The sequence below is a fragment of the Onychostoma macrolepis genome, chromosome 04 (genome assembly GCF_012432095.1).
Source record: "Onychostoma macrolepis isolate SWU-2019 chromosome 04, ASM1243209v1, whole genome shotgun sequence".
In the NCBI taxonomy this organism is placed as follows: Eukaryota; Metazoa; Chordata; class Actinopteri; order Cypriniformes; family Cyprinidae; genus Onychostoma; species Onychostoma macrolepis.
This window is the reverse complement of record NC_081158.1, coordinates 28,252,359-28,265,255: the sequence shown is the minus strand read 5'-3', so window position 1 is coordinate 28,265,255 and position 12,897 is coordinate 28,252,359. Positions and strand designations below refer to the sequence as shown.

Genomic DNA, 12,897 nt, shown 5'->3' with positions numbered 1-12,897 from the left:
TGAATAATGATTTAATTGAACAAAATTTAATCGGTTTCTTTCATATAGCACAAAATGCCTATAATTGTCAGTGAAGATGAGTATGATGTTCACCTTGTGGCCAGCAGAGAGAGCCACTGTGCTATGTTTCTGCTAAACCAATTGTTAACCTATTGTGTCCTGTACATTTGTAGATCGCTACACTCATTTGAGGATTGCTCGCTGTACATTTGTGAATGGCTTTCCATGCATTTGTGGATTTTAAAACATTTCTAGCATCAAGACGCTGACAATCCACAAATGCATTGACCTACTAAAGCCAGTCAGATAACAGCCACACTTCGCTGACCAATCGTAGCATGTTTTCATTATATGCAGTCACGTTTTGCTTTACAATCAGGATGGGACAGATACATTTTGCACCCCTGAAAGTAACTGCATTCTATGCAGTGTTGCCAAGTCAGTGGTTTTCCCACCACCACTTAAATTGGGCTACTTTAACACTTTTGCCGCAGGTTATTTTTCATGTCCGTGGGTTGAAGCGACCCCAATAATGTGATATTTAGCCCCTGAAATGCGAATTGGATCCAGGGAACCCCACTATAAAATGTGTATCTTACCTATGGAACTCGATTTTTAGCGGGAGACCCCCTCGGAACTGACTACGTCAGACTTCGTACTTCCGCTCAATTTCATTTCACTTCTGTACTCAGTCTGATATAGCAGACCATCTCCCGGTTTATCTCCGGCTCTGCAGCAGCCGGGCCAATCAATGAACAGAGGGCGGGCTGAGAGCCGTGACGCTAAGCGCCGAATTTAAGATTGTAGTTTAGGTGAGGGAAATCTAAAACGACAGTGGACATGGAGACATGGGATGATATTCGCTCTGTTGTGGAGAATATTCCCGGCATTTGCCAACTGAAGCCCGAACAAGAAGAGTGTTTGGTTCACATTTTGAATGGAGGTGATGTTGTGGCCCTACTCCCAACAGGTTTTGGGAAAAGTTTAATTCATCAACTGTTGCTGATCGTCAGCGAGAAACTGGGGAGGCCAAAGTCCGGCAAGGTGATAATTGTGGATGCGTAGATTTACTTCACATAATCTGCAAAAGTCGTTCGCAGCCATCTTGTCTCCGGTATTTCGCTCGATGGTTTTGTTTTCGCCGCATACCTGTGTTTACAGCGGAAGTTCGAGGTGGCTGAGCCGGCGATTAACATACGTCATAACCAACCGTTATGTGATTGGCTTACGGGTACACCAATGATTTTAAACTTCAGACAAGCGCCCGCCCATGAGAAAGAAAACGATTGTCAATGGACTCTATGCACGGCCCACTGCCTATGTGTTTCCGCTAAAATCTCAGTTGTAGGCGAGCTTCCGGTTTAGCGCTCTCTGATAGCAAGCTGTGGTAATAGCGCGGTCTTTTCTGACTAAAGGGGCTGTAGTGCTGGTAAAGTCCTTATACACCTCTTCCACTTGCAGGACTGAGAGGTCAGGCAAGTCGCTGGAAACACCTTTATACAAGGTACTCCTGAAATTAAAATGAGTAAAAAATAATAATAATAAAAATAGTATGAAAAATAAGTTGCACATTTTTATAGACTCAGTTACCATTCTTTAATTGTATGGAGAAAAAAGATGCAATGAAAGTGAATAGTGACTGAAACAGCCATGCCATGTGTTAAAAGTAATATGGGTTTGGAATGACATGAGAGTGAGTAAATGCCATGACTTTGTGAACTCTCTCTTTGTCCATATAGTAAACAATCTTAAACAATCCCATATTATACTTCTACATTAAGTAAGTAACTGATTGCACTGTGCACCTTAAGCCATCTGCGAGTTTCCTTTCTTTAGGTCGTGCAGATATAACCACCATCCCACTGACAGGACCTGGCCGGACTCCCTAGGAATACCAATAGTCACTTTAGTATGAACCAGTGTTTGCCAGACTTGTTCCTGGAGGCCCACCAACAGTGCATGTCATCTCACTAATCTGACACACAAGTTTTAGGTCTTTTAAAGAGCAATGAGTTGAATTTAAAACAAGGTCTGTGTGCCTCCAGGAATGATGTTAGGAAAGCAATCATTTAATATAATTAATTCTAAAAAGTTTTGAAAATTCACTTAAACTTACCATTGTTCGTGGTTTGTGCCAGCTCTGCTCAGTTTCAGTACAGCTGCGAACTGGAGGAACTGCACTGATGCCAAGCTGAGAGTAATGTGCAGTCTGGTACAATAGTGCAACAATATGGTTGCACAGTGCTGTGCCAGCAACACAGGAACAGCTACACTGGGACAGTATGACAGGTTTGGAGTCCTTTAATGTAATCTGTAAAGATAATTAAACAATGACATAGTAAATGGATGGCCCCAAATGAAACAAATATCTATCTATTTATCTATATAAATAAATATATCTATATATATATAACAATCTTTCAAAATCTGTATCTTTCTTTTAAAGTGCTAAATTTATTTACTGAATAGACTTGTGTCTGCATTTCTAAACTTACTGTATAAATTAATAGAAATTTAATTAAAAAAAAAAAAGTTTAGAAAATTTAAACATTTTAAAATATGAACAATAAATCCATCCTTTATTTCTCTAGTTTTGTCTCCCTACTCTCAAACTATGTGGCTTCTCTGTCTTCCTCATAGATCTGAAACAAGTCGCCCTCACGCTGATCTCTCCTGTCACCTGATCCTTTTCAGAGACTGAAAAAAATGACATAGCTTTTAAGGGTCATACAGATCGTATTAACATAATATCATTAGCGAAATTATAAAAACAGAAGATCTTAAAAAGGTTAAGTAAACAAGAGTATGCACTGTCACAAACGAAGCTAGCTAACGTTAGCTTGTTAGCTTGAGAATACGTACCTTCAAAGTTGTCGATATAGGTCGAAATATACAGTTTGAAGCCCTTCTCCTTTTTACTTGAAGGAGTGACCGATGCTAATCTTACAATTCGATTTACATCGTTCACTGTAATCCGTGGAAGTTCTTGCAAGCAGCGAGTGTAAAATGCCATGCTGAGAGCGCTCATTGAAACGGTAGGGAAAAACTGCTTCTGCTGCAGCACCGGCCTCTTTGGACCTGCGGTGGAAGGATTTGCTGAGCGTTTCACAGAGGCACAGAAGGCGTCACGGGCCATGCGACACTTCCTGCCAAAGCGCTCCAGCTCCGCAGCTGCTTCAAGTCGCCCTAAACTTGCGCCGACTCAGCAGCCAGCGAAGCCCGCACCTGCCGTTCCCGCCCCTCAGTCTGCCAAGACTCAGCAGACGCGAGGGCGTTCCCGCTCGGCCAGACGCCACCCCCTTCCGAAGCGCCAGGGCCCCCGACCAAGGATAGCGTTTGGACCCTGCGCCTCTGGCGTCTTCCTGATCTGCAGAGCAGGAAGAGGAGAGGGCCAAGTCCCGCCGCGGCCGGACCGCCCACCAAACAGCCTCTCTTAAACCTCTTCTCACCCCGTTCATTTCTGGGTGCAGAGGGAAGTGTGTTTGTTGCAAATACAGGGCCCGTACAAGCGCCCAAGCAACCATCCGCTGTGATAGTGGAAAAAATAAAACACAAACATTTTCAAAAAGAGAGCAGGTTTCCTCTTCCACTCACGAGTGCCCTGCCTCCGTGCAGTCAGTCACTCGAGTTTATCCAACCCCTTGCCACGCGGGCCGAGGCCTGGCAGGCCATCCCCGCAGTGTCAGAATGGGTTATAGGGATAATAAAACGAGGTTATTCACTCCAATTCGCTCGAAGACCCCCGCGCTTCAGCGGCGTGGTCTCCACCTCAGTACAGGGCAAGAACGCTCGCGTTCTATGCTCAGAGGTGATGACACTGTTGGAAAAAGGAGCCATAGAAAGGGTTCCTCCAGCTCAGAGCGAATCAGGCTTTTACAGCCGTTACTTCCTCGTTCCCAAAAAGGATGGAGGCCTCCGGCCCATCCTCGATCTCAGACGCCTGAATCACGCCCTCATGAAGAGGCCGTTCAGGATGATCACGCTGAAACAGATCCTCTCGCAGATTCGCACAGGGGACTGGTTCTGTTCTCTGGACCTGAAAGACGCATACTTTCACATCCAGATAGCCCCCCATCACAGACGATTCTTGAGATTCGCCTTCGAGGGAGTGGCTTATCAGTACACGGTCCTCCCCTTTGGACTGTCTCTGGCCCCCCGCACTTTTACGAAGTGCATGGACGCGCTCTTTCCCTCTCGACAGATGGGAATCTGCATTCTCAACTATCTCGACGACTGGCTCATTCTGGCCCAGTCGGAGGTAGAGCTACTCTCACACAGGACCCTCCTCCTCAGCCACTTAAAGTGCCTGGGGCTCAGGGTCAATTTCGCCAAGAGTGCACTGTCCCCCAGACAACGAGTATCGTTCCTGGGAACAGTTCTGGACTCGGCTCAGATGAGAGCGGTGGTAGCGCCAGAACGCGCTCTGGCCATTCAGAAACTAGCGGCCTCCTTCAAGAGCGGCACCGCTCGCCCCGTCAAAGCGTTTCAGAGAATGCTGGGCCTCATGGCCGCAGCATCGCCAGTGTTACAGCTGGGCCTGCTTCGCATGCGGCCCCTCCAACGCTGGTTGAAACCACGGGTTCCACCCCACGCATGGCGTCACGGACGCCTGCATATCAGGGTGAGCCAGGCCTGTGTGACAGCCCTGGCCCCCTGGAAGAACCCACGATGGATGGAGAAGGGCGTGGCTATGGGAATGGTCTGCAACAGGAAGGTTGTCACGACAGACGCCTCCAACACAGGTTGGGGGGCACTGTGCGAAGGCAAACCGACCTTTGGCCATTGGTCAGAAGCGGAGAACGGCCTCCACATCAACTGCTTGGAAATGCTAGCAGTATGTCGAGCCTGCCGTTTTTTTCTGCCAGACCTAATAGGACACCATGTGCTGATTCGCTCAGACAACATGTCCGTGGTGTCCTATATAAATCACCAAGGAGGTCTCTCCTCGAAGCGCCTCTTCATTCTGGTAGAGCGCCTTCTGGAGTGGGCTCAGCGCAATTTGCGCTCGCTAAGGGCAGCGCACTTGCCGGGCAGATTGAACCAAGGAGCGGATATGTTATCTCGGAGCAATGTCCCCTCAGAGGAGTGGATGCTCCATCCGCGGACGGTTCAGATGATCTGGAAGATATTTGGCAAGGCAAAAGTAGATCTTTTCGCCTCCAAAGACAGCTCTCACTGCCCAATTTATTATTCGAAGGTCAGGGACGCGTTGGCCCACGATTGGCCCAACCTGCTCCTTTATGCATTCCTCCGATCGCCCTGATCCCTCAGGTCATCAGGCGGATCAGAACAAGGACACAAGGTTCTATTGGTGGCCCCCTTGTGGGAAAACCAACCTTGGTTGTCAGAGCTGGTTCAGCTGCTAACAGCAGCCCCCTGGCCCTTGCCCCTGAGACGGGATCTCCTCTCTCAGGCGAACGGAACAATATGGCACCCTCGGCCCGAGCTGTGGGCTCTCCACCTGTGGCCGCTCGACGGGAGCCTACCAGCCTCCCAGAGCGTGTGTTAAACACCATTTCTGAGGCTAGAGCCCCGTCTACGAGACGCCTCTACGCCCTTAAGTGGTCTGTTTTCTCCACTTGGTGCCTAGACTGCGGTGAAAACCCGTCTACCTCCGAGTTAGCGGTGGTTCTGTCCTTCCTGCAAGAGCTGCTGGATAAAGGATGTTCCCCCTCCACACTCAAGGTGTTCGTAGCAGCTATAGCGGCCTTTCATGCCCCTATAGCAGGCCAATCGGTAGGCAGAGACAACTCAGTTGTCCGTTTTCTGAGGGGAGCCAAGAGGCTGAATCCGCCTCGACCCCTCACCGTCCCTACATGGGACCTGCCCACTGTATTGAGGGCCCTGAAGGGCCCTCCTTTGAGCCGCTTCAGTCTCACGAACCTTCGGTCGCTGTCGCTGAAAACTGCTCTGCTACTAGCACTAGCATCGGTTAAGCGAGTGGGAGACCTACAGGCGCTCTCTGTTAGCCCTGCCTGCCTGGAATTCGGGCCAAACGACTCCAAGGTCGTCCTGAAACCAAGGCATGGTTACGTACCCAAGGTACTTTCAACCCCATTCAGAGCTCAGGTCATCACACTCTCCGCGCTTCCTCCTTCTGAGGAGGACCGGGAGTTGTCCTTGTTATGCCCTGTCAGAGCTTTGAGGATCTACTTTGAGCGTTCTGCCTCATTTAGGCGTACAGAACAGCTCTTTGTTAGCTTCGGTAACCGCGCCAAAGGGCATCCGGTCACGAAGCAGAGACTCTCTAAGTGGATAGTGGACGCTGTTACGCAGGCGTACTCTTCCTTGGGCCTACAATGCCCCATTGGAGTACGAGCCCATTCTACTAGAGGCATCGCCTCGTCAAGGGCCTGGTGTAGCGGTGTGTCCATTACAGAGATTTGTGCGGCGGCCGGCTGGGCCTCGCCGTCCACATTTGCTAGGTTTTATAGCCTGGATGTACCAGCCTTACAGGCTAGGGTCCTCTCTGCTTAGATGAGCGTACATGTATACGTTATGGGAACAATCCTGACAGAGAATTCTTGACCGCAATGCGCTCAAGCTCTCTAGTTGGGTTCTTGCATACCTCGGTCCTGGAAGTACCGAGTATGTAAGAGTCATAAGGAATGATCACCCAGGCCGAGCATAACCTCTATAAGTTTAGCTCGCTTGGCCTGGAGCATACTATTGAACTTCCCTGTGGGCATTAAATGCTTATGGAGTAATATTATGCAGTCGTTCCTCTGCCTTAGCACGGCGTGATTGAATTGAGTTCCCATATGCGTCTTTATCAAGACGTACTCGGTTACTATCGTAACCTCGGTTCCCTGAGATACGGAACGAGTACTGCGTACTTTGCCGTGCCAGACAGCTGCACGACTCAGTCGTCGCTTCAGTCGAAGTAACCTGAGCTGACCTGAAACGGCCGCTTATATAGCCAGATGCCCCACCCATTCTGGCGGGCTTTGGCGGGCTCCGTCGCCATAGGCTCGTGCAGCTCCGCTGCAGACACATTGGTTCGTTTTTTACACACTGCACGAACCAATAGTCGTGCAGTTTCACTGCGTGATTGAATAAGACTTCAGTTCAGGAGAAAAAAGGCTTTTTCCCATATGCGTCTTTATCAAGACGCAGTACTCGTTCCGTATCTCAGGGAACCGAGGTTACGACAGTAACCGAGTACATTTTATTAATTTAACAGACCTTTGAAGTTTGGGCAAAAACCTGTGGAAGTGATGCGTTTTCGTGCATTTTATTTTTTCATATGGTGATTGTGAAACACAAAACGCATCACTTACATGATTTTGTGGTGAAATTTGTTATTATGAATTATGTTAATTGGGTCAATATTGATCAAGAACGATGCACTGTGACTTTAATTCATTACATAGAAGTGGAAAAGAAAACGGAATGTGTTGTAGAAAAAGATGGGGAGAAATGCAGCCACAAAATCAAAATAAATGTTGTAAATTCAAATCAGAGCATCTTCCGTGTCTGGAATGGATGTATTCTTGAGTCTATAAGGTAACAATAATATAATAAGATAACCTTGTTTGTAATGGGTTTGGCTAAAAGAAAATTTTGGTTTAGTCTATACTACTAGGTATTTATACTATATTGACTGGGTTAAATAGAATTGCATTACTAAAAAGAGACTACAATACAATTTTCATTGACTAAAACTAGACTAAAATAGTCATGGATAATTCTGACTAAAATAAGACTAAAATGCTCAGACTTTCAGTTGACTGAAATTTGATTAGACTAAAGAGTATGAACGTGACTAAAATTAATAAAAACTAAAATGACAGCTTCACACAAAGACTAGACTAAAACTAAAATTAAAACAGGCCGCCAAAAACAACACTAGAGCTCAGGGGTTTAAACTGGATAATGTGCTGGTAGAGGAGGCTGGAGAGAGTGGAGGCTGGTGGACGGCGCAAGCCCTTCGCTGAGTCCTCATCTTGGCAAGTTCATTCTGTCAGGTGCGGGTAAAGGGATGAGAGCAAGAACTCAATTGCCGGAGGGGGGAAAAGAAGAAAAAAGAAAAAAAAAGGGCTTTATTAACACAAATTGACAGGACATTCAACGTCGAACTCACACCAGACTGCAAACACAAGGAGATTATAAAGGGAGCAAATGAGGAGGGTAACGAGGTAAAACACAGGTGGGACAAATTAACCAACAATCAGGTAACAAGATGGGTGGGGTCAAGACAATTTACATGAGAGCACATGGCACACAGAAAACTAAGACAAAAGCCATGTGCTCATACAAAAAAAAAAAAAAAACACAAGCACATGGCCAGCAATACAAACCACCAGCCATGTGCTAAACAGGACACGAATACGCAGCTAATGAGAATACTCAAGACACAACACAAGACATGACAACATGAAAGCACGCAGCCAATGAAAAACACAAGATGCGTGCCACACAGCACAAGAAATAACATGAATGCACACAGCTGATAAAAACACGAACTGTGTGCAACACAAAACACAACACACGCGGACCAAAAGAGCGCGCAGCTGAGCGAACTCGAGACCGCACGCTCACACCTCACACAATGAGACAGAACATGGAGAGTATCCGAACCCCAACACGAAACCGAAACTCAAGACATGAGTGCCAGGATCCGAACACCACGCTCCAACATGCAACAAGGCACACAGAAGAGAGAGTGCGCAGCTCGAGCACACTTGAAGCCGCGCGCTCACCAGAAAACAAGACAAGCAGGGGGTGTCAGAGCTCTGTCACAAAACCATGAAAAAACTAAACCGAAGTGACAGAACCCTGACAATATTGTCCTAATGCATGGTGAGAATGAGAATTTGAGTGGCTAAAGACTCTCCAAGGACCACAGCTGGAGAATTGCAGAAAATAGTTGAGTCTCGGGGTCAGAAAACCTTAAAAAAAATTGTCAAACAGCCCCTATATCACCACATGTTGTTTGGGAGGGTTTCAAGAAAAATTCTCCTAGTTCATCCAAAAACAAACTCCAGCATATTCAGTTATCAGACACAACTGGAACTTCAAATGGGGCTGGTTTCTATGGTCAGATGAAACTAAAAAATGTGCTTTTTAGCAGCAAACACTCAAGATGGGTTTGGTGAACACAGGAATAAAAAGTACCCCATGTGTACAATGAAATATACTGCTGTATTTTTGATGTTGTGAGCCTATATTTCTGCTGGAGGTCCTGGACATCTTGTTTAGACACATGGCATCATGGATTCTATCAAATACCAACAGATAAAAAATCAATAAGTGACTGACTCTGTTAGAAATCTTATAATGGGCCATGTTTGGATCTTCCAACCGTACAATAATCCAAAAACAAACCTCAAAAACAACACAAAAATGGGTCACTTAGCACAAAACCAAGCTTCTGCTGGCCATTCCAGTCCTCTGACCTGAACCCTATAGAAAATGAGTGAACTGAAGAGAAGAAGCACCAACATGGAGCTGGGAATCTAAAGAGTCTGGAGTGATTCTGGATGAAGGAATGGTCTCTGATCTCTTGTCAGGTGTTCTCTAACCCGGTGGTTCTCAAACCTGTCCTGGGCACCCCCAGCCACCACATATTTTGTATGTCTCTCTCATAGGCCACACCCAATTCAAGTCTTGCAGATTCTACTAATGAGCTGATGAGTTGAATTCGGTGTGTTAAATGAGGGAGACATACAAAATATGTTGTGGTTGGGGGTCCCCACGACAGGTTTGAGAATCACTCCTCCAACCTTATCAGGCATTATAGGAGAAAATTTAGAGCTGTTAAACTGGCAAATGGAGGTTTCAAAAAGTATTGAATAAAAGGGTGCCGTTAATTGTGGCAAATGTGTATTAGAGAAAAACTTTTATTTCATAATGATATTTCCCCCCATTTTAAATTCTTATTATCCAAGGTTAGATTTTGTGTTTAGTAAACATATTTTTAAGAAATTAATAGCCTGTACAGACAAGCAGATGAGTCGAACGCAACGCTTTTTTTTTTTATAACCTAACTGTTTTCTATAGGTAAACGCTTAACGCGTTAAACGCATTGCGTTCTTGTTATAGACTTATTTGTTTATCTGTACATGGAATGCTTTATTAATGATGTGTTTACTGAGTTTGGTCTTTTAAAAACTGCTTAATGTGGAATTAAACTAATTGCATTCTTATTATGGGCTCATCTTCTTGTCTGTATGAATTACTATGTGTATATACTGAGTTTTGTCTTTTAAAAACACTCTCAATTAACGCATTGTCAGGTTAAGTATTTTAGAATGTTCCTGTCAAAGTTGCATTCGTTAGTATAGCAATAGTAATGTTGAAATCACAAGAAAATTAAGTCGTGATAACAAGAAAACAACATTTGTTATGTCGAGATCACAAGAAAAATAAGTCGTGATCACGAGAAAACAACTTTTGTTATGTTGTGATCACGAGAAAATTAAGTCGTGATAACGAGAAAACAACTTATGTCATGATCACGAGAAAACAACTCGTTATGTCGAGATCACGAGAAAACAAGAAGGAAAAAAATAATAATGCATGGCCACTGAGAACTTCCGTAGTCTCTGTGTATAAAGCAAGGTTCAAAAAGGAATGATTGATTGAGTCAGTGTGGAAGAACTTGACTGGTATACAGAAAGCCAAGTCCTAATCCCAGCTGAACACTTAAATCTCCTTAAGTTAAATATTTTCCACAAAACTCTTTGGCACTTTAACTGAGGATTCACCTACCTGCAGTGGTGAGTGTGACAACCGTTGACATTACGAGGATTATCAGACAGCTCTTCATCTTCATCTTCCTCTTCCTCTGCTCTACAACATGCTTATCGGCTCTATCTGTGATTCTGAAGAAAAAATACTCTTTGTCTCACTCAGTGTGAACTATTAAGAGTTAACAGACGAAATCACCTGACAGCTTCAGTGACAAATTTCTCTTCAGACAGAATCATTTTCTATGTAAATCAAGAGACCATAAGTACTGATGAACAGGACTCCTCCTCCACCTCACAGAGACACTTCACAGAAGAAAGCTGCAAAGTTAAAGTGCTGACAAAGTCACCCAGCTGTGATGAGAGTGATTGTGGGAAACACTTAAGTGTACATTCAGCATCAAAGTCTGACACCTGCAGAGAAGAGATACAAGCACTGATAACTAACTGCTGATGAGAAACACAGACAACGACCCTGGCTTGAGGAGCACTGCGTGTTTATTATATGCCAAGAAAGAGAGACAACAAATGACAATTTGTGAAAAACAAAACACATTATTTCAAAGAATTACACTGAACATTTTCTTTTCGTGTACACATGTTGAAATAAAAAAATTCCATGCGCATAGTCAGATTTGAATTTTTTAATTGAAAACATGGACATTTATTCAAAACAAATATACGGAACAAACTTGGTCTCTTTAAAAACAAAACAAAAACCAAAAAAACAACTCTATTGTAAACAATTAAATTTTTCAGTTTGTGAATTTGTGACTGTCAGAATCCCCCTCTATACCCCTCTGCAGGACATAAAGTGAACAACATGCTTTTTTGATAATTGCTTCAGAGTTGATGTTTGTGAAAATATATACAGTCATGTAATAAAATATCGGCACCCTTGGTAAATATGATCAAATGCGGCTGTTAAAATTAATCTGCTTTGTTAATCCTTTTGATAATTTATGAAAAAAAATTCACAAAAATCTAACCTTTCATTGGATAAGAATTTAAAAAAATTAAAATGGGGGGGAAATATCATTATGAAATAAAAGCTTTTCTCTAATACACATTGGCCACAATTAACGGCACCCTTTTATTCAATACTTTTTGAAACCTCCATTTGCCAGTTTAACAGCTCTAAATTTTCTCCTATAATGCCTGATGAGGTTGGAGGAGTGATTCTCAAACCTGTCGTGGGGACCCCCAACCACAACATATTTTGTATGTCTCCCTCATTTAACACACCGAATTCAACTCATCAGCTCATTAGTAGAATCTGCAAGACTTGAATTGGGTGTGGCCTATGAGAGAGACATACAAAATATGTGGTGGCTGGGGGTGCCCAGGACAGGTTTGAGAACCACCGGGTTAGAGAACACCTGACAAGAGATCAGAGACCATTCCTTCATCCAGAATCACTCCAGACCCTTTAGATTCCCAGCTCCATGTTGGTGCTTCTTCTCTTCGGTTCACTCATTTTCTATAGGGTTCAGGTCAAAGGACTGGAATGGCCAGCAGAAGCTTGGTTTTGTGCTCAGTGACCCATTTTTGTGTTGTTTTTGAGGTTTGTGTTTGGATTATTGTACATAGTACCATTTCTAGGCACAGGCAAGCTAGGCGGTTGCCTAGAGCACCACCAGCTGGAGGGGGCGCCAATGAGCGCACATACTGCCACTACATTTTAACAGGGTTGTGATCAAGAGTGGCATGGACACCCTGAAATATGACTGCCGCTCCCACTGGATCCCCCACCATCATTGGGCTAGAGTCATTCTGATGATACCTGTATGCCATTGGATCAGAGCGCTGTCAATTACTGCCTCTGATTGTTGCATGAAAAGTTTGCATTTGGATTTGGAGCGCTCAACAATGCCATTAGATCAATGGGTTCTGTCCGTGTTTTGGCAAGGTAAGGCTTTTTTTTTTGCCATGCAAGTTCAAAGGCCAATTTAAAATATTGGTACATAAAAAGTGCACAAAACCAGTATTTTGTTTAGGCAGTATTTGTGGCAGTTGAGAAATCTATGGAGTCAATTTAATGCCGCATATATATACAAAAGAAAATAAAGTTTTGCAAAATAAAATAAAGTTTTGCAAAATAAAATAAGTTTTGCAAAGAAAAATAAAGAATTGCAAAAGAAAATGAAGTTTTGCAAAAAGAAAATAAGTTTTGCAAATAAAAATAAAGAATTGCAAAATAGATAAA

At 44.1% G+C, this 12,897-nt stretch overlaps 1 protein-coding gene across 1 annotated transcript; it reads right to left on the bottom strand.

Moving 5' to 3' along the window:
- Nucleotides 1-1,338: 1,338 nt before the first annotated feature.
- Nucleotides 1,339-3,504, bottom strand: LOC131538534 (uncharacterized). The gene is made up of 5 exons (XM_058772398.1): nucleotides 2,863-3,504; nucleotides 2,606-2,697; nucleotides 2,117-2,311; nucleotides 1,806-1,885; nucleotides 1,339-1,510 (listed from the first exon to the last, which is right to left on the bottom strand). Exons 1-5 carry the CDS (start codon nucleotides 3,134-3,136, stop codon nucleotides 1,339-1,341), a joined length of 813 nt encoding a protein of 270 aa, XP_058628381.1. The 5' UTR covers nucleotides 3,137-3,504.
- Nucleotides 3,505-12,897: the final 9,393 nt, after the last annotated feature.